This window comes from Hyaena hyaena, unplaced genomic scaffold (genome assembly GCF_003009895.1).
Source record: "Hyaena hyaena isolate Hyena2069 unplaced genomic scaffold, ASM300989v1 scaffold_0, whole genome shotgun sequence".
NCBI lineage: Eukaryota > Metazoa > Chordata > Mammalia > Carnivora > Hyaenidae > Hyaena > Hyaena hyaena.
In genome coordinates, this window is record NW_024080632.1 from 11,984,118 (window position 1) to 12,006,428 (window position 22,311).

General features: G+C 43.1%; 1 protein-coding gene across 3 annotated transcripts in view; it reads left to right on the top strand.

The window, feature by feature from the left end:
- CCDC60 (coiled-coil domain containing 60) overlaps window positions 1-22,311 on the top strand; it is a 165,140-nt gene that overhangs the window by 68,270 nt on the left and 74,559 nt on the right. For all 3 annotated transcript variants that reach the window (XM_039246628.1, XM_039246807.1, XM_039246716.1), the window contains exon 2: window positions 8,713-8,792. In XM_039246628.1, coding sequence (XP_039102559.1) covers window positions 8,713-8,792 — 80 coding nt within the window. The remainder of the gene's footprint in view (window positions 1-8,712; window positions 8,793-22,311) is intronic.

Here is a 22,311-nt window from a genome sequence, read left to right on the forward strand (position 1 = left end):
CCCTCACTTCCCCCAGAGATTCCTGTTGCTTATTCTGTTCTTAGGTTCCCAGTAGAAGACTCCCTCATTTCCCTTGGTTGACCATCCCCTTTTCCCTACCCCACTTCTCCCCAGGGCCCAAATATTTCCCAGGTCTCCCACTTCGTTTCTCCTGGGTCCATAGGGAGATGAGAAAAGCAAGAGTGGTTAAATCAAAATACTCTAAAGGATGCACCCTGCCTTCCAGGCATAAATTCTTTAAAGAATTTAATAGCACACTTCCTATTTCAGCTTGAAGTGTCTACATGTGGATGAGGTCACTAGTTTTGGGTTATCCCTACATAGGTAGGTACCTGTCTTATATCTTTAAGACAAATAAAATAAAATAAAATAAAACAGAAACAAAAGCAAAAAAAAAAAAACTAAAAAAAATAATAAAACCTCATTCTCTCCAAAGGAAAGTGCCAATCACCATCATAAAACCATGCAAAGGTTAAATATCAGTCTACAAACTATGATCTCTGGGTTCATGCATATGCCCTTGCCATGGATCCTACTCATTCTCTGCCTATTTTGTTCTTTACAGCTTCTCCATAATGAGTCTGAAATTTGCTAATCATCTTCCTTACTCCTCTGTGCACTCAGCTTTTCAAATGGTCTCCCTTCCCCCTCAGCACTTGACAGAGCATCCCAGCTGTTCCCCTGATGTCTGTATCAGCCCAAGTACATTTAGCAGGAATTCATTTCCATCTTAATCGGATTCTAGGAAGTAGATCATATTTTAAGAAATAACAAAGATGGGTTTGGAACATTCTTTGATAAAAAGACAAAGAACAACAGATATTTAAAAGATTGGCTTTCTAACAAATCATCCTGATGTTTCATCATATAAAAAATTTTGTGACAAAATCCAGTGGGCAAGCTTTGGAGGTAGTATCTTTAAATTAATAGCTAGCCACTGCTATCCCTTATTTAGCCCCCACTCTGCAAAATGGAAATCAAAATGAAGTCATGGTTAAGAATACATGCTCCAGGGTACCTGGGTGGCTCAGTTCGTTGAGTGATGGACTTCAGCTCAGGTCACAATCTTGTGGTCTGTGAGTTCGAGCCTTGTGTCAGGCTCTGTGTTGACAGCTCAGAGTCTGGAACCTGCTTCAGATTCTGGGTCTCTCTCTCTCTCTCTGTCTCTGCCTCTCCCCTGCCCATGTGCTGTCTCTCATTCTCTCAAGAATAAATAAACATTAAAAAAATAAAGAATACATGCTCTGATGTCACTTGAAGTTGAGTTCAGATCCAGAATTTGCCACTTGATAGCATGTTGCATTCACTTTTCAAAACCTCAGCTTGTTCTTCTATAAAATGGGGATAATAATATGGCAAGGTCTAAATGGAATCATGTACTTCAAATAAAAACACACTTAGAATAATATATGGCACATAGATGAACAATAACGTTGTTGGTAGACAGTATTAACTCCATTTCACACATGGGCAAACAGGCTTGGGGAGGATATGCAATTGCTTAAGTTCCTCAACTCTTAAGTGACAGAGCCAGGACTCAAACCTGGGTCTTTCAGATGAAAAAGCTCTTTCCTTCCATTCCTGCCACCTCCCACTTCTCACCTGTCAGGTTAAACCAAATTGCCTCCAAATGTTACTCTGAATCTGAATATTCATAGTACATGAATATTAAATGTGAATGTACCTGCCCCAAATCCATCCCCAGCTAAGGCTCCGAAGAGCTATGTTCTTGCTCTGCTTCCCACATTCATCAGTTTTTAACCTGACACATTACAGGATGTCATGTGGTGTTTCTCACAGACACTGTCAAAGACTCATTTACAGATCAATCAGGAAAAGGACACAAGCTGTAGGAAAATGTGGACGTGGCAGACGTTTGACTTTGTTTTCCAGGAAACAAAGAATAAAGGCATCCCCTACACTCTACAAGTCAATGGAATAAACTGAAGGCCCTTAAGGCCGATGGCACTCCCAAGGGAAGCAAAGATAGAAAATTATAGTCAAGTGTCCCAGGATGGTTTTTACGAATCTTGGCTGGAAGTAGTCACAGAAAGCAAGGCAAAGGACATCCAAAGGAATGGTGAGGGGGTTATATTTGACTTTTATTTTCTCCTTACTTTTTTTAATCTTTTCTAGATTTTCCACAATGTTCATTACTTTGTTTTTAGAATCAGAATACAATCTTAAACAAAGTAATGTGTTACCAAGGTAGGAGATACATTAATCAGTGTCAGCAGGGAGGAAAAGTTTAGCATCAGTTTGTTTATCCAGGATAAGGACTTAAGTGCGTGGAGCAGAGGACATATAAATTCTGGTGCAAGAGGAAGTGGTCTATGAAGATCTAAAATGTATGATACAACTGATCCTTCAACACCACAGAAATTAGGAGCACTGACAGCACCCCTACGCATACAAACACAGTCAAAAATAGGTGTATAACTTTTCACTTCTCCCAAAACTTAACTATTACTAGCCTTCTGTTGACCAGAAGCCTTACTGATTACATAAACAATCAATTAACACACATTTTGTGTGTTATATGTATTGTAATACTGTATTCTTATAATAAAGTAAACTAAGGAAAAGAAAGTGTTACTAAGAAAATCATACAGAAGAGGAAATACATTTATAGTACTCTTCTGTAAAAAGTCCGAGTAAAAGTGGATGCATGCATTTCAAACCCATGCTCTTCAAGGGTCAGCTATATATCCTAGGGAAAGAAACTGGGAGAAGTAGGTGGGTTCTGGATACTCTAGAAACCTGTGTTGTGATCATGATTTTGAGAGCGAGAAAGAATGATCCCAATTCTGGAAAGAATAATCCCAATTCTGGATATGCATGTAAGCCAAAGAAAATTCTAAGAACCTCAAACTTAAGATCCAAAGATAAGAAATATCCAAAGTTGCCATTTGCAAAGGGGTCTGTATAAATCAGGAGAACCAGATTTATAGTCCAAAAATAACTGGTGAGCACCCAGAGCATAAACTACAACCACAGCCATTTGATGTTGGCCCTCATTTCCATTTTTATTTCCTGCTCCCTACAGCGGGCTGATCCTTGTGAACTACATTTCCCAGGTGCCCCTTCCAGCTGACTTCCAAGTGGGTTCAGCCAATAGGAGGCATGAAGAGGAAATTGGAGGGTTAGAGGAAGGGAGAAGCCAGAGTATTTCTCTCCTTCCCCCACTCAGCTTCTGGTGGCAGCTCCCAAATGAAACTACATGTCCTCCATGAGCCCACCTTTTGCCAGGTGGATTGGGCTGGATTGGGCTTTTGAAGGCTACCTCTCTCCTTAGCCCCTCCATCCCCAACTGTGGGGAATCTCTAGCTTGTCATGCCATCCCTTATTTTGCTTTTCAACTCTTCCAACACCTTTGTAACTGTTTCCCTATATTAAATTCCCTGTATTGAACTACCTGGCATGAGCTCTGTTTCCTGCCTAGACCCTGCCTGATACAGTGTGCTAAAATAATCTCCTAATTTACATCATTCCAGACTCAGATTACTCAATTTAAAGCAGCCCTGAAAACTTACACTTAACTTATATTGATACAATCAGTCAGAATTGCTTTACAAATATGAAAATGCTATTATTTTATTGGACAATTAATATAGGTAAATTATTTTTAAAGATGGGAAAAAGATGACCCAAATTAAAAATTAATGTTTACCTATAATTCAAACACCCTGCAATAATATCCCTATTAACAATCTGTTAGATTTACTTTAAACCTATTATGTTATTGCATATATACCTTGCCATATATCATTATTTTATTTAATTTTTTAAATGTTTATTTATTTTTGAGAGAGAGACAGCATGCGAGCAGGGGAGGGGCAGAGAGAGAGGAGACACAGAATCCAAAGCAGGCTCCAGGCTCTGAGCTGTCATCACAGAGCCCAATGCGGGTCTTGAACTCACGAGCCTTCTAGTTATGAGATCATGACCTGAGCCAAAGTCAGCCGCTTAACCCACGGAGCCACCCAGGTGCCCCTATATATATCATTACTTTAAAACATAATTTGTATTACTGTACATATATTTTAGGAACATCTATAGATGTTTATGAATATGAATCTTAAAACTCTCTAGATCTAAGCTCTTTACATTTTTGTAACATGAGGTTTTACTTGAAATTATATTCCTTTCCATAGCAACAAATATACATTGATAGCAACATTAAATAGCACCAAATTATAATTCATTGTATGCTATCATCTGGATGGACTGTGATTTATCCCCTCAATGCTCATTATTAGACATTTAGATGTTTTTTTTCACTATTATTAATACTGCTGTGATAGACATCCCCATGGACAAATCTTTTTATCCTTGCTGAAAAATTTCCTGGGCAAAAGTAGAATTACCGGGCATGAACATATGTGGTTTTTATTTTTTTTTAATGTTTATTTATTTTTTGTGTGTGAGAGAGAGAGAGAGAAAGAAAGTGCAAACAGTAAGGGGCAGAAAAAGAGGGAGACACAGAATCTGAAGCAGGCTTCAAGCTCCAAGCTGTCAGCACAGAGCCTGACGTGGGGCTCAAATTCACCAACTGTGAGATCATGACCTGAGCCAAAGTCAGAGGCTTACCCAACTGAGCCACTCAGGCACCACAAGCATATGTGTTTTTAAGGCTACATATACACATGGCTAAACTACCCTCCAGAAAGCTGTGAAGATAGTGATTTTTGGATGCTGTGTATACTTTTAATTATGCTAATATCAAATAGTGTTGGTAAATGTCCTGACAACGGAACTCCCTCATCCAATGCCATTATTATTGCTGGCTTATTATAATTGTAATTAAACAATGGTCACATTGAAGATGGCTTCCTAAGAATTCACTGAAATGGTGACATAACTGCAGGTATTTGGGGGCTGGATCCTGTCCTGCTAAAGTTTTGTGTCAAGTGGGGGGACAACATGGCTTCACTGCTATAAATTGGTCAGCACCAGCCCTAGCCAATGCAAATTCTCTTTTACAGGCAACTGTCAGTAGGCAACATTTGGAGGGGGTGCGGGGAAGGGGAATGTGTGAAATTTGGACAGTATCATATTTGTTTCCTGAGTGAGTAAAACATGAGACATTTAAGAGAATGATGTGTATACAATTGTGACTTCAAGCAGGGTTTCAACCTTGGATTTTCAAATTATCTGGCAGGGAAATTTGAGTGTGTTTGGTTTTTCTTTGTTCATAAATATTTTTAATTCACAATATCTTTTAAAAAAGTTACTTTGGTCCTGCAGGTAAGAGTTAATGAAGGTTCAGAAAAAGAGAGGGATTAGGAAGACAGGTAACCTTGACTTCAAACTTTGATCCCAACATGGCCAATCTCATTGGTTTCACTGCAAAATGCACCAGAATGCATGTCTGATGTTGACCACACAAGAGTGGAAGGGAAGAGAAAAGAGGAGTAAGTCTAGTTAAAATAATTCTTAGTCTATTGACTGCCTTGGCACGTTGAAGGCAAGACTTTTTTTGGATAGAAATCTTATGGTTGCAGGTAACAGAAAATCCAATTCAAGCTGGTTTAAATTATGAAGGAAATGTTCATGAAAAGTCTAGTGAAGCCTGATCAGTTCAACAAGGCATCATGGAACAAGTTTTTCTTTGACTCTCCTCTCCGCCTTCCCCCATATCTTCTTCACCTGGAGGTGGCGCTCCTCGTGAGCACAAAATGGCTGCCAGCAACTCCCACAGATCATCTGCTTCTCCAGTTATGGTCAATGAGGGAAGAGGACTTTTCTGCCTGTGGTTCTTTAGAAGATCTAGGAATCATGCTTTGTAGAACCCCCTGGCAAATGTATGCTTGCATCTCATTTGCCCCAACTACATCACATGACCATTCCTGAACCAGTCACTGTGATGGGGAATGGGCTGTACTGTTTGGCTTCAGCCACTCAGGACCACCCCTGCTGCAAGTGTCCCATGGCGGGGGAGGGCAACAAATGGTCTAGTGAGGGAGCTAGTATCATAAGGGAGGGTGCGGGGATACTGGGGTGTGAGAAAAGCAAATGTCCAGGACATTGAAGTTTTTAAAAGTAGTTCTGGAGATCCTTACGTGCCTCTTTGGGGGTCTGTCTCCTCTCCCACTTCACCCATCCCTCAAGATGAAAACTGACAAGGTTGCTATTAATTTTCAGCCCAGGGGTTGAAACACCCTGGCGTATTAAGATATATGACCTATATAATTCATTACTAACAATAATTACAGAGATAAAGTTTACATGAGGTCACCATTTCATATCTAGTTGAGTTTCATTCAAGGCTAACCCAGATGCTTTTTTGTATCTTATACACTTAGTGGGTGAGAAGGAGCTGCAGTGACAAGTGGTCTGGGGGAATTGCGAGACACTCTCCATTCTTCTTCTTCTTCTTCTTGGCTCGTGCTCATGAACTGTGAGATCATGACCTGAGCCGAAGTCAGATTCTTAACCGATGGAGCCACCTAAGCACCCTAGACACTCTCTATTCTTTAAAAAAAAAATTTTTTTTACATTTATTTTTGAGAGACAGAGTGAGACAAAGCATGAGCAGGGGAGGGTCAGAGAGAGAGGGAGACACAGAATCTGAAGCAGGCTCCAGGCTCTGAGCTGGCTGTCAGCACAGAGCCCGACACGGGACTCGAACCCATGAACCGTGAGATCATGACCTGAGCCGAAGTCGGATGCTTAACCGACTGAGCCACCCAGGTGCCTCCTGACACTCTCTATTCTTAATCTGAGCGCCTGGCACAGGACATGTGCTGGGTGACGCAGGAGAAAATGGGCTGGGAATCAGGAAGGCCAGTGACAGTCCCTTCTCCTGCATTCAGACTCCACTCTCCACCCCCCACCACACTGCCATACTCCTCACCTTCCACAGTCCACTTAAAAGGCCCAAATCAGCAAGCATCACAGTACAATTTCATTTTCAGTGAAATTGGGTGACGAGAGCTGCTGAGGAAACACTGTGCCTCACCCCACGCGTCCGCACTGTGATTTCTGTTGGTGAATACCCCCTGCCTGCCCTCACTCTGTCTTTGGAAAAACATTCTCAATGCAGCGTTACCAACCAGTCTTTGCCAAACTTCACTTGGCTGTGTATCTTTTTAAAATCTTGGGCACCTGGGTGGTTCAGTCGGACACAGTTCAGGTCACGATCTCACGGTTTGTGAGTTCCAGCCCCGCGTCGGGCTCTGTGCTGACTGCCACCTCAGAGCCTGGAGCCTGCTTCAGATTCTGTGTCTCCCTCTCTCTCTGACCCTCCCCTGCTCATGTTGTCTCTCCTCTCTCTCTCAAAAATAAACATTAAAAAAAATTAAATAAATTATTTTCTTTTGGTATATCATATAACTGAGTAATATCTATTGCAGAGTAATCGAGATTTCACATAAGCTAAGGAAAAGTAAAATAAAATTCACCATAATCCCACTCCCCAAGACAATTGCTGCATTGGGAGGGTGTGGCTTTCCATATCTTCCGATACGTGTCCATCCACATAGACCATTTTCCAAGAAAGCAAAAGCAGAATTGTGTGATACACAATTGTAACATGACTTCCCAAAGAACTCAGACATTTCCGTATGTCAATAAATACATGTTCCATCTTTATACACTCATCGCACTTAATTGCTCTATACTATTCCATTGTTTAGATGCACCATAATTATTTGACCTGTCTTCTATTGTGAAGATGAGCAGGTAGTTTCCGAGAGTTTCCTCTTAACAAGCAGCATCCCAGCGAACAATTTTGTTGATGGATTTCTGTGCCCATGAACGGATATTCCCATACGACACCCAACAGCAGGACTGTTAACACCCCGAGGCGAGCACACCTCGGCAGCATTTAGTATGCGCCGACGCATTGCCCTTCAGAAAAGTCACCACAACGTATTCTTCCATCAGCTTCATTGAAAGTGCCTGTTTCCCCATAATTTCACATTCTTTGGTTTAAAAAAAATTAGTACTGCAGGAATTCATTTCCAGGCAGGGTAATCCAGATAATGATCTCGTTATTGTTTCACGAAACCGGGGCTGAGAAAAGTGACTTTTATATTAGAATGCAGTTAATTTAACTCTCTTCTTTACATTGACCTGGTATCCACATCCACCCCTGAGTAATGAATTTAAGTCTTGTGAAGTTTCCCTTATGGCTAGACAAGGCAAATGATTACAGGAAAGGCAAAGAAAAACCCATGAACAATCACCTGGTTAATTCGCTCATAAAATCTGGCTACAGGGGCGGTGAGGGGAGAAAAGTACCATTGACAAGATTCACGTCTCCAAATCAGCTGCTGATGCCACCAACAATGACGATTAACATTTCATTCTTTGCTTTACTTTGAGTATAATGTTACTATTAAGAGCCTCCATTTATCAAATGCTTGCTAGGAGTCAGGAATAGGACAATGAATTGTCCCAACAAGGTAAGAATTATTCCTCCTCTCTGCTGAGAAACAGGCCCAGAGAGGCTGAGTAATTTGTCTGAGATCAAACAGCCAGTCACCGGAAAGAAGGAGGGTCAGAGCTCAGGTCTGCCAATCTCCAAAGCCCTTGTTGCTTCCACTGTGCACACGGCCCCTCTTTGGTGTCGAGGAGGTCACTGTGCTGTTTAGGACCCTTGAACCTGGTCAGAGATCTTAGATGAATGCATGAGCCTCCTGCAGCCTGGCTCCATTTTTTAACAGTTATACTAACACGTTTTTCTTTCGCTTCTTGGCCTCCCGTCAGGTCCCAGACAAGCCGATGAAGAGCATCAAGTACATGGACAAGGAAATAATAAACCTCAAAAAAGACCTTGCACGAAGCCGGTGAGTGAGCCCACAAGGATTAACCCATGGACGACCTGACAGAGATGAACAGGCTGGGGGGGGGGGGGGGGGGGCGTAATTCTAAGTCCTTGCTAAATCCCAAGGTCCCCCAACCCTAAACATTAAGCAGAAGACATGCAGGAGGTTGTCCCCTGGTTGGACTTTTCAAAGAATGCCTGTACTGGACTAACCTCTCCACTCTCACTCCTGCCAGTCACTGCCTAGAATTCTCTTTGCACTCCTTTCTGAATCCAACTCAAGAGAGTTCCCATGTGCTCCAGAGAAGTCTCCCTTTTCACTCCAGGCGCACGTCGTGGTAGCCCAGAGCCAGACAGACCTGGTCTCAAATACCGGCTCTGCTACCTTGCCAGCTGGTAACGCTGGAGAAGTTATTTAACCTCCCCAAGTCTCTGTGTCCTCACCTGTAAAATGAATATAATAGGAGGTCGTTAGACGGACTGAGTGAAATAATGCATCTAAAGTGCCCCTCGTGTGGCCTTAAGCACAATGCCTTCCATATCCTGCCCCCACTCCACCCAACTCCTTCCTGTACAACAGCGTGAGCAAACCGAGGTCTAGGACCCTATCTTAGTCATCTCTGGGTGGAGAGCTGGGCTTTTTCTCACCCTCACCTTTTACCTCTGTCCTGGGACGGGGAACATTCCAAGGTGGGATCATAAATGGGACTTTGGGCAAAGCACCTCAAGGCAGAGGAAGAGATGAGACTCTTCTGAGCACAAAACACATAAAGATGTGCTGAGAGCAGGTCCTCCAGGCCCCCACATACAAGGTGTGGAAAGCCCGTTATCTTCTGTGTCTCCCACTCTGAGCCAGACCACCGTGCGAGTCAGGGCATCACACTCCCTTCCTTCACGGCCTTCATCTGGAAGCTCCTGTCTCCGCTGCCCGTCTGAATCTCCACCCCTTCCTCGTGCAGGAGCACAGCTGATGACCCTGGGTGGATGAGCCCAAGAGGAGGCTGGAAGGTGTGGGTGTGGCCGGTGGGGAGGAAGAACGGGGTGAAGGGACGAAGGCATGCATCGACACCCTCTGTCCAGCAGAAACGTAATTGCAACCCGTGCACGTAATTTTAAATGTTTGAATAGCCACACTACTATTAAAAAGCAAAAAGAAACAGGTGAAAGTAATTCTAATACTATATCCTGTTTAACCCAACATAGCCAAAGGGTTACCATTCATCATGTAATCAATATGAAACATATTAATGAAATACTCTATTCCATTCTTCATACGTGATGAAAAGTGACAAAGTGATACAAAATGAACTTTGATGAATTACACCCAGGGCACACATCAGTCTGGACCAACCACCTTTCAGGAGCTCAGTGGTTGCTACGGACTGACTTGTGCACCACCCCCCAATGCACATGTTGAAGCCCCCTAACCCCCAATGACTGTATTTGGAGGACCACTAAATTACTTAAAGTAATTAAGGTTAAGTGGGGTTCATAAAGGTGGGTCCCTGAATCAACAGGCCTGGTGTCCTCATCATAAGAAGAGACATCTGGAAGGTACCATCTAATAGCCAAGGAGAGAGCCCTCAGGAGACACCAACTCTATTGATACTAGACCTTGAGCTTCCAGGCTCTAAAACTGAGAAAATAAATGTCTATCATTTGAGCCATTCAGTCTGTGGTATTCTGTGATGGCAGCCTAAGCAGACTAACGGTCAATGTTGAGGTAAAACCTTGCAGAGAATGTCCGCAGCTCGAGAGCAGATGGACCTCAGTCTCAGAATCTCATGTGGAGCTGAGCTCAGGGATGATGTGTGAACTTGGGTCTCAGAATTGAGGGCTGAGACTGACAGAGATTCCTCTGTTAGTTGTGGACATATTGGCCTCTATAGTGTTTGAACCCAGGCTAGAGAGGGCTTTTGAGGCTAGGGGCTTGGGAACCTTGGTGCACCTGGGTATGGGGAGAGTAGTGTCAGAACATCAAGAGTTACCTGAATGACGGAAGCAAAGAAAGAGGCTCGTGGAGCTGAGAAAGAATGCTTTCTGTACTCTGCTCCATGGCCACGCCTAGAGGCTATTCCAGATTTCAGAAGGAATGATGCAGCACAGAATTTGGATCAGAGGTGAAGTTCAAAATGCAGAACCATCTGTATGTCATGGGCACCAAACAATCAGAACAGACACTGGCCATATACAACCATTGTGACCAGGTTGGTTCTTAGCAGCTGAATATTATCAACCTTGAGGTAGATGATTGTAACCCAAAGCCTCAGCTGTAAATATATACCAGACTCTTGGGAGCCTGAGACATGAGAGCCATGATAATCTGAATCCTTTAGACAAACAGCTGATAACTAAAGGTGCCAACAGATGGCTTGATCTATGTAAATTCCAAGTACCAAGACTCGACCCAGCTCAAGGGGGGGGTGACAAAGCAGTGCTTAGCCAGCTTTTAACTGGAACCGAGTGCTAACTTTCCAGGAAATCTGCAAGCCAGTTGTGAAACACAGCTATGGTTTAAAATTAAATTATAGGAACTTACAATTAAATACATCATATTAAAACAAAGGTATTAAATACCCCAAACCCATCACTTCCTAATGATTTCATACATTTCACTGTTCTCTGTGCTCTTGATGTTATTTCTGGTTATGGTATCTGTGTGGTAGAAATGCTATAGGACAGGAGTGGCTGCATATATCTGTCCAGATCCTCATTCACTGACATCACATCGGTAGCTCAAAATCAGCCACAGTGGAAATATTCATGGCACAGAAATCCACAAATACTACAAATCAGGGCTTATTTGTACCCCCCCCACCCCCCCGCCAAGAGAAATGGTTGTAAATCATTCACTGGCCCGTCCTGGGGACGTGCCCCCTGCCCCCAACAACGACCAAGGTTGAACTTTGGACTAATCCAGCAGAACATAGGGGTTTTAGTCAAAAGGTGAGCTTTTCTGCCACCCTTGAGTTGGCAAGTTGAGACTGTCATGCCTGCCAGATGCATTTACCATGGCTCTGAAACTAGCTAGAATTTAACATCCTCACTGGACAGGCTTAGTCTGTCCAAACGCTGGACATGAAAGAGAAACGTGAACAGGGCACACAGAAAAGCCGCAAGCCAGAAAACAAGAAACGACAATAAAATGTTCCACCTGGCCACGCTCCCGGATTCCACTGACATTGAAGGAAACAGTGAGTCCCCTTCAGAAGGAAACACCCTGCTTTCCAGGGGAAATCACCTCCCTGAGAGATACAAACCCCGTGTGCTCATCTCCCAGTATTAAATGGGGCAAATTATTAGCAAAGAAAATGTTGTCTTTTCCACTTACTGTTTTCCAAACCTGCTTCGCCTTTTAGACTTTAGCCTACCTCAAACCAAACACCTTGACTACCTCCTAGATTTTATTTAATACTTCAGCCCTCTTATAATTCAATTGCACCATCTCCAGTTTCATGGCCAGTTTAACATGATGCTAGAAAGAATAAAAGCCTAACTGCTTTCCTCCTCGCCTGTTCCACCAGATGTTTGGTGGCACTAGGCAGCACGCGGACACACTTGCTCCCCGAATTTCTCCTAGTAGAAGCTGACAATCGGGGTGTCTGCATGTGCCCTGCTCTTGGATGACTCGTGAAGCCATAACCTACCTTCCTCCAAAGCTGCTGGCACTTTTTATTGCAAGTGTTTTAAAGAAAACAAACATCTCTGTAACTAAAACAAGGAAAATACTGACCTGCAGCGATGATTTGCCCATGGCAAAGTTTAGTTAAATGGAGGCAATTGCAAATAAACAGTGATAAATTACCGCTCCCTCCCCCCTACCCAAGTCCCCCAGCAGACCCCAGCAGGGTACAGATTATGCGAGTGTTTGAGATTTTGCTTTAGAGCTCCATTTGGTAGATAGCTGAAGCAAGGCAGTTGGAAATAACAAGTGGAATTCTGGCAAAGGAAGAAGCTTTCTTTCTTTGTAAGAGGTGAGGCACTTCTTGGTTCCTCCTCAGTTTTCTGTGGTCACCCATTTTCATCAACAAATATTGAATATCAGATATCGCCAGGGATACAGCAGGTATTATTGCATCTACTGGAGACACAGCAATGAACAAAACATTCAAAATCTCTGTCCTCAGTGAGTAGGAACCAGTGGTGTGTGTTAAAATGGGGCAAAGACAACAAACAAGTTAGTGAGTGATGAAACAGGATGGAGAAAGGGGTGTTGGTTATATACCCCGAGACCATAAAACATGGTGATGTGGAGCGCCTGGGAGGCTCCCTCGGTTAAGCATCTGACCTTGGCTCAGGTCATTATCTCACAGTTTGTGACTTTGAGCTCCGCTGTCAGGCTCTGTGCTGACAGCTCTGAGCCTGGAGTCTGCTTGGGATTCTGTCTCCCTCACGCTCTGCCCCTCCCCCACTCACACTCTGTCTCTGAGAAATAAATAAATATTTTTAAAAATTAAAACAAAACAAGGCGATGCATGTAACTTGGTGATGGGGAGAAGGCTGCTACTTTATCTAGAGTGACCAGAGGAGGCCGTGCTGTAAAGGGGACTCTGGGCCTGACATCTGAATGGTGAGAACCATTCACATAAAGATACAGGAGCGAGAGGTAGAGGACAACAGGGGTATTCCAGAGGAAAATGGGTGGATGGGAGCCAAAGTTGGAACTAGCTAGAAGTGTTAGAGAAACAGAGAGTAGCCAGTGTGGCTGAAGCTGAGTGACAGAGGGTGAGAGAGGCAGTAAATGAAATTAGAGAAATGGACTTCAAGCCTTATAGGCCATGGTGAGCATTTGGGTCTTAGTCTAAATGTAATGAGAAACCATTGGAGGGTTCTGAACTAGAGAAGGATATGATCTGATTGAAAAAAAATTTTTTTTTAAATTTTTGTTTATTTCTGAGGAGGGGGAGGGAAAGGCAGAGAGAAGGGAGACACAGAATGCAAAGCAGGCTCCAGGCTCTGATCTGTCAGCACAGAGCCCAATGCAGGCCTTGAACCCACAAACTATGAGATCATGACCCGAGCTGAAGTCAGAGACTTAATCAACTGAGCCACCCAGGCGTCCTGGTTGTGATCTGATTCTTATGAGAACATTCCATCTGCTGCATAGAGCCCAGTTGAAAGGCTCTAAGAGTTGACAGTGGCCTGGCAGGCAAATAGCAGTCAACTGGGGAGAAGTTCCTGGATTCAGGATTAATTTAGAGCCACAGGACTGGCTAATGGTTTGGATGTGGGGGACAAGGGAATGGCATAGTCAATATGCTATGACTTGTTTGTATCTCTGCCTCCTTCACTAGGATGTAAGATCTACCATAGCCTAGGCTATATCATGTCCACTGTCACAGTTCCCAAGAGTTTGTTGATGGGATGAATTAATTCTTTATGAGGTAACAGCTTTGAATAAGGGACATTCACTTTGAGATATGGTTTGTGTCTGAGCTGGTAGGTAGAAAGACTTTCTCCCATCTTTTTTTTTTGAAACAAGAAGAGATGAGACTAAATTTAATTAAAAGTTAGATTCAGGATGAGATATGTGGCTCATGTACCCCCACTTCTGTCTGCTGTATCCAAAGCAGACATCACTAGTGGATCACAGCATTCTTTCCATCTGAGCTCAGATTTGGTCTCAAAAATCCTCCCAACCCAGCACTCCAGACAGGGACCATAACTGACTAGACTTGCTGCACAGGATATAATTTATTTGTCATCTCTCAATTGAAAGACTCAAAAGGAGACTTTGGTGTCTATAATGACACCTTATTAACTCCTTTTCAGGGTTGGCATGCAAGAGACCAACGGGAGGAGCAGACCTCACTCAAATCCCTTTATGAATGAGGCTGATTCTTAATCAGTGAATTTAAATAGTTATAAAAATTATTGTTGACCTCAGGCATTCACTGGCGGCCCTCAACAATGTCTGCATCTCACTACTCAACACCCAGGACCTCCACATCCATAGCCTGTAACTCAGAACATCTTCATTTAGAAGTTCAAGCCTGACTCTGCCCACTGGCTCCTCCCCTGACTTGAGCCTTGCCTCAAAGCCCCAGAATTGTGCCAGAACATGGATTTATGTGCTGGTCAACGCCTTGGATGCAGACAAAGTTAAGACTTCTGAATTGCACCTTACAAATCATTCAAAGAAGACCTCAGTACCCCTCTATGTCACATCACCTCCACACTCTACAGCCAGCGGGTGGACTTTAACGAGTCCCCTACACGTTTCATAAAGGCAAGCACTTAGCCCTGTGTCCTTAGCCCAGAACTGATAAACACAGCCGCACGCCCAACGGGTAGGTCACTGCTGTGGGCTGGAGGAACCTGGCTCAAGTTAATTGTGTTTTTATCATCTTGAATGTGACCCAGAGGCCCTGCCCATTTTTTTCTCTCTTACTGATGTCTTCGTGTGTCTGACACCTCTAGTTAACCATAGATCTAGGGCAAATTTTCTTCTCTGATTTTCTTACACTGCTCTCCACGGAGGGTGGATATCTTTATAATTCCTTTCCTTGTGGCTAGGGCTACCTCAGAGGATCCCACATAAAAAAAAAAAAAAGAATTAAAAGACCATGTTCTCAAATTTAAGCATCATAGTATCTTGAACCCTTGAACCTTTGGTTACATAAGGACTTGCACAACTTCGTTTTCTGAAATTCTTTGCCAGATGACAGGCAATGTGCTCAGTCTTATAGTTAGGCTTGGGGGACTTATACAATATAGTTAGAAGTCCATTGGCTTTGGAGTCAGTGGTGGATTCAAATCCCAGGTCTACCAGTTAGCTAGGTGGCCATGAACAAATCAATTCACTTCTCTAGGCCTCAGTTTCTTTATCTGTGGTACGGGATACAGAGATAGCAAGATCTACTTCATACTGTTGCTGGCATTTGTGAGAACAGACAGGGGTAAGGAATGCAGTCAACAAAAGGTAGTCTTTGTTTTTCAGCTGCTTTTGTGAGATCATCTAAAGCTATTCATGGGCAGTGACAAAAAAATCAGCAACACAGGAGACGGTCCTAGCTCCGTCCCTTATCAGCTGAGTGGTCTTGCTCTGGTCATTTTGACTCCCTGAACTTCAGTTTCTCGTCTGTAGGACGGAATCAATGCTTTCCTCCAGGGACTTCTTTGATGAGGACGGAAGGAGACAAGGTGTATCAAATCTCCTATTCTGCTTCAGTTCCTTCCCTTAGCTCTTTTAACACTCTGAGAACAGAGATGAGAGCAGGGAATTCAGAGTCGCCACTTACAAGCCACGTAGTGATGAACAAACTACCTAATTTCTCCAAGTCCCAGAGTGGGGATTGCATAAATACTTTCTCCCTCTCACGGAGCTCTTGTGAGGATTAAATGAGTTAATACATGTGAAGCATTTAGAATGGTGCCCGACCGATGGTAAGTGCCTGATAAATGGCAGCTGTGTATCTTACATCATCCGTGTGCCCTGAGTGACTGTAACTATTTTACAATGTGATCATGATCTCATGGATTCCTCCCTGTCCCCAGTCAGGGAGCTCCAGGCACAGCGCAGCAGAAGATGAGGGAATGTCACACCCAATGCCAGGTTCTGAACCTGGGAGGGTCATGTTTTAAGGACAGCTAGAGCCAATATGATAAAGAGAGGCAGGGAGTCAAAATGGATAGTTCATAAATGGAGACTGCAAATCAGCGGTTAGTACTGGATTTCCATATTAATTTTAAATCTCTTCCTATGGGGATTGTTGAACAAGCCATTACTCTAATGGATGTAACCACAGGCTGCACAATAAAGCACTAATCCACCACTTAGAGCAGACGGGGCATGCATTAAGCCCTGTAATTTTTAAAAAATTTTTTATTGAAATATAACATAATACAGGAAAGCACACAAATGATTAAGCTCAATAGACTTTCACAAAATGAACACACCCCTCTAACCCACACCCCCATCAAGAAAAGGAACATTACCAAGCCCCTCCGCTGAAAGCTTCCTTGTGTCCTCTCCAGTAGCTACCCCACCCCACCCCTACCCCCACAAATTGCTATGTTGAATTCTGAGGCTGAGATCAGCTCCTCCTGTTTCCAGCTTTACATAAATGAAATTGTACAGTTGATTCTTTGTAGTATCGGGTTATTTTCACTCAGCATTATGTTTTTGAGGCTTATCCATACTGTCTCATAAAGCTGGATGGAGTTTGGTCTTTCTCAGGTCCCATCTAATTTCCATTCAGTGAAGATAGCACAACACATCCATTACGGTATTGATGGACATCTGAGTTGTTTCCATGTTGAGGGTATAACGAGCAGAGCTCCCGTGAACATGCCTGTACATGTGTTTTGCTGAACATATGCATTTCTGTTGAGAATATACCTACAAGTAGAATTGTTGGCTCATCGAGTTTGCATATGCTCAGCATTGGTAGATACTTCCTGTATCCCAAGCCCTATTTTTTTAATGTTTATTTGTTTTTGAGAGAGAGGCAGAACACAAGCTGGGGTTTGGGGGGGGGGGTGCAGAGAGAGAGGGAGACACAGAACCCGATGCAGGCTCAGACTTTGTGTCACCACAGAGCCTGCTGTGGGGTTCAAACTCAGGAGCCATGAGATCATGACCTGACACTTAACCAACTGAGCCACCCAGGCAACCCCCTCCCCCAGCTCTATTTTTTAAACAACTTTCAAAAAATACACCAATAAGACAATCTTGAAAAACTAGAAAATACAGATCAGTAGATAATAAATAAGTAACTGAGGAATGATTATTCATATTTTGGCATATCAACTTCCAATATTTGTCTATACAGACATGTAATTTTAATAAGGCAAAAGCACCATTCTGCATGTACTGTTTAGTAACCTGATTTTTTTTATTTAGCAACAGATTATGAACATCTTCCATGCCAATAAATGCCCATCTTCAGCTCCATTTTTTAAGGTTTTTAGGATGAAAATGTTCAGATATCCATAAAGGCAGACAGAATAATATAATTAACCTCTATGCACCCATTACTAAGATCAGTGATATCAACTCCATTATTTTTCATTTACACATCATATTCCCCCATTATTATTTTTTTGAATTTATTTAAACTCAAGTTCATTAACATATAGCGTAGTATTGGTTTCAAGAGTAGAATTTAGTGATTCCATCACTTACACATAACACCCAGTGCTCATCCCAACAATCTCTTTTTTTGAGTGAGAGAGAGAGAGAGACAATCTTAAGCAGGCTCCACTCTCAGCACAGAGCCTGAAGTGGGGCTTGATCCCACAACCCTGAGATCATTACCTGAGCTGGAACTAAAACTCAGACACTCAACCATCTGAGCCACCCAGATACTCCTTCCCCCAAAATAAATTTTGAAGCATTTATTATCTTATCTGTAAATATTTAAGTGACTATCTAGAGAAGGACTCTTTTTAAAGCAAAAAGCACGATAACATTACCGCGTCTAAAAGTTAGCAATAATTCTTCAATATTGAATATCCACTGAAGCATAACAACCATCTTAATGATTGTATAATATTCCAGTGTAGAATGCAGCATAATTTACCTAGTTCCTATTGCTGAACTTCTTGGTTATTTTCCACGTGTTCCTGTTCTATAAACAGTGCTTAGAGTTAGACCATTATTACTTTAGTTCCTTGGGGTAAACTCCTAGAGCATGCAGCTTGAAGATTCTAGACCCTTCGCTGAAGTCTTCTACATTTACATTGCGTTGCAGTTATGAAAAAGTAGCTAATCCAGGAACGTTTGAAACAAAATGAGCTTCTCTCACACGAAATGAGAGAAAAGCAACAAATACAGGGTGAGACGTTGAAAAGACTTCAGACATGACTGTGCCCTTTTCACTTTAGCATAGTCTTCAGTGCAAGGGGGGGAGGGGAGCAGTTTATGGAAAGCAAAATGAAAACGTAAAGTGTTCATGAAATAAAACGCCCCTACACTTACTGGCAACATCCAGCTGAGCCCCGGATAGAGCCAGCCTGCATCAGTGAGATCATGTCCCACCCCCAGGATTCTTCACATAAGATATCTGTCTTCCTTAGCACTTCCTGTAATCTCAGCCCCTCCAGAAGTGGCTGTTGCCATCCAGATGAGCCTACTGCCCGTGGCTGTAATCCATGCACCTTTTGCAAAGCAAGTAAAAACTTTGATTTTTCCTGAAGAGACTATAGTCTTTGATCACATCTTTGCCTGGGTCTTTTCTGTAGTGGTAACTAACATTTTGAAGTCACGACTTCACTTAAAAGTGAAACAAAACAAAACAAGACTGCATTCGAAAGCCAGAAACCCCACAGGTTCACCAAGCTCATCTCAGAACACCTGAACTGTTCTCAGGAGTGACACTTGGGATGCTAGACCAAAAATCATCCAGCCGCCCACTGGGAGAGAAATGACACCCTATCGTTTGTCCAACCCACAATCCACGGGAGGGCAAAGCAATAACAATAATAAAAATAGTAGGCAGTTCACACCCTGTTATTCCAAAATTAATGCCTGTAAATATATTTCAACAGGTACTAATTTCCTCATGACTCTATTCCAGAAATGGATAAGAACAAGAAACATCTTTAAAACCAATTTCCCTGTCACCTACCCCTCACCTGATCTTATGTATTGACAGATAGTATTACATGTGACGGCTTTTGGAACCAGCCTGAATCCTGGCTCAGTCACTGAAAAGGTGTTTAAATGTGGGCAAGCTATCTCATCTCTGAGTCCCATTGCCCTCATCTGTAAAATGAGGAGAATAATAATGAAATCTACTTCACAGGGCAGGGATGAAAATAAAAATGAGTCAAGATGCATGTATCCGGCACTCGGACTGTATAAGTGTTAAATACACAACACATCGAGAAGAGCCAATACTCCTGACAGCTGGTGTTTAATACCTCACCCCAACTGCTTGACTATACCACTGGGGTTCTCCTGTCCACTTAGTTTAGGTGAGATTTTCTTGCCGCCTGTGAGGGGACCCAGATATGTCTCATTCCTGTCTGATGAGAAAACCAGGTGCTGGAGAATGTGCAACTGTAAGAAGCTTAGGATGCTATAGTTTGCTCTTTGCCTTGAGAGACAAAGAGCTAGATCCTTTTCAGACACTGTGTTTAAGATAACACTAGTTAGTCCACAGAAAGCATTTAGAATCGAGTTGCCGAGAGCTGGCTCTTATCATTATCAGCATTTTTCTTATTACTATTATTTTTATTGGAAGTGGAGTCAACAGCTTGAATCAATGAGAAAAGGATGGATCACAACTGAACCAACCAATGTCCTTTCTCCATACCCACAGCCCATCATTGAGAAGAAAATAAGCAATTTCATCATACGGACCACTTATTCTGCAACATGAAAGAGGCTACAAATTTGAGTCACACTTCTTTTATGAATTATTCTCAGGAAGTCAAGTGTCTCCGTCTAGGAGCTTCCTTTCCTCCTTTGGATTGTCTAATGAACAGCAGTTCATTGGTTACCTGGCACACCCAGAGGAGAAAGCTCACCCTTGCGGCCTCCCCCGCTGCCATTGCTTTTCTCTACCACAAGGTGTCGCTGTAGAGAACAGGTCCTCCAAGATCTTCCAGACCATACTGGCCGTTCTTTGCTGACATCTCGCTGATCCACATCATCACAGCTCTCAAAACCCATAAGATTTCATTAGATACCTTCTCCCAGACAATCAGTTTACCTGCACATGGAAGGTTACCTTTAGGGGCTCCAGGATGCCCTATCCCTGTTCAATCTGAGGGAAGCTGTCCAAGTGTCTGACCAAACCCGTTTTCTGGCTGCTTTCTCACCTGAGGTGGGGGATGGCGGCACTTACAAAGAGAGCACAATTTTTTTCCTCTTGAGGAGCCCAGATATGTTTCATAAATCATTTTAATAGATGAGCAATGATATGGAGTGAAATGGTCCCCCAAACCAAGCCTTGCCACAGCCGTATCCTGCCATTAAACCATCAGATGGATGGGGGACATTACGGCGACCCCTTAGAAGCTTACCTGGACTTCATCCTCTCAAATTTCCCACAAAAACAAAAACAGAGTCAGCAAGAATGCTCACAGAAGCACTCTTCTGCCCTGAGCTGAGAAAAATGCAGGACAGACAAAACGGACAGCCTGATAAGTGTCTAAGGATGCGGCAGACAAAGTTTGAGGGTCAGGGATTTCTGCATGTCTTTTTGCTGCTGTCAGTCTCATGGGGTCCATTTAAAGAAAATGCATGGCCTAGCCCTTCAGCACATCTGACTGTGTTTCACTGTTTCAATTTAGGAATCATTTTGGGTCAGATTAGCTCCAAACAAGAGTTTCCTGGCAGCATGTGGATTCAAAGTTAAAGGAATCAATTAGAACATTATTCTGCAAGAAAATTCTTTGAATCAGAAGATCTTTTTTTTGTAAAGAATCTCCATAATAAAGCAAGATCCAAACAACTAGTGAAGGCAGGAATGTGAGTTCCCACCCCTGCCATGAGATAGCCGACCCTTAGATCCTATGAACTCTTTCTCAAGGTCTACTTGAGGAAAGCGCAAGGATTTGCAGGGAGCCAATGTATGTTCCGAGCAGGTCTGTCCTCTTGCACAATTCCAGGGGCACCGTTTACAATGTGTGCTCCAGGGGGAACGGTGCTCCCAAAACACAATTTGTAGAATACAAGTAATAATGCCCCGGGGTGGGGCTGTACAATTGAGCAGCCCTTTATTGGTAATGATAGAAAGATAAAAATAAGAGTGTAAAGAGCTCTCGGGGCTTAGGGGAGGAAGTGTGTGGATGGAGAGAGAGAGAGAGAGACTAGATTATTGTTAAGAGTGTCTCAGGTGGTTCACATACTATATACAGCCTTACGTGCATGTTCAGGCTCATGTACCCGTCCCTGCAATACCCATCTGGGTCTTTGAGTTTGCACTTATCAGAAGCATTTGGTCTAGAACACTGAATGGGAAGAGACCAGGTAAAACATAGAGTGAGAGAAAGGGGAGGTATCCCAGGCAGAGAAAATATTATGCACATGATCACAGTCAGGGCAGGACCTAGAAGGCTGGGTGACTATAGATACCTTTTGCCAAGTTCCTGCTCTGTGTCAGTCATGTCTAGGACTTGATGTAAGATCACCTCAACCGTGAGAGGAAGATGAAAGATGACAGCTTAACCCTGGGGACCAAATTTCACAGGCAAATCTGACAGGCAGGACCCAAGTTGTAAATTCAGAAGGGAAGCCTTTGGCCACAACCCCAACACATACGCACCACTGACTACACCAAGCCTCAGACCCTTCCGATCTCTGCGTGTACTGCCGCTGAGCGACACAGCCATTGCGGATTCCTAAGGAGTGTGCCCTGTCTCCAGCAAGTAATCCCTGCCGTCAATCAGGCGGGAGAACATGGGTCCACAGATTGCATTCTGGCCATCTTGTGCCTCATTCCATTGTCTGTTGTCTGTCTGGAAATTCTAAACCAGGAGTGCTTTGGAGATTGCCGGTGTGCTCCAGAAAAAGCCTCTCTTCCTGCTAATGCATTTTTTACGTCCACACTGGCAGATCCGTGAAGAACAACTCTCCCATTCCATTTAGT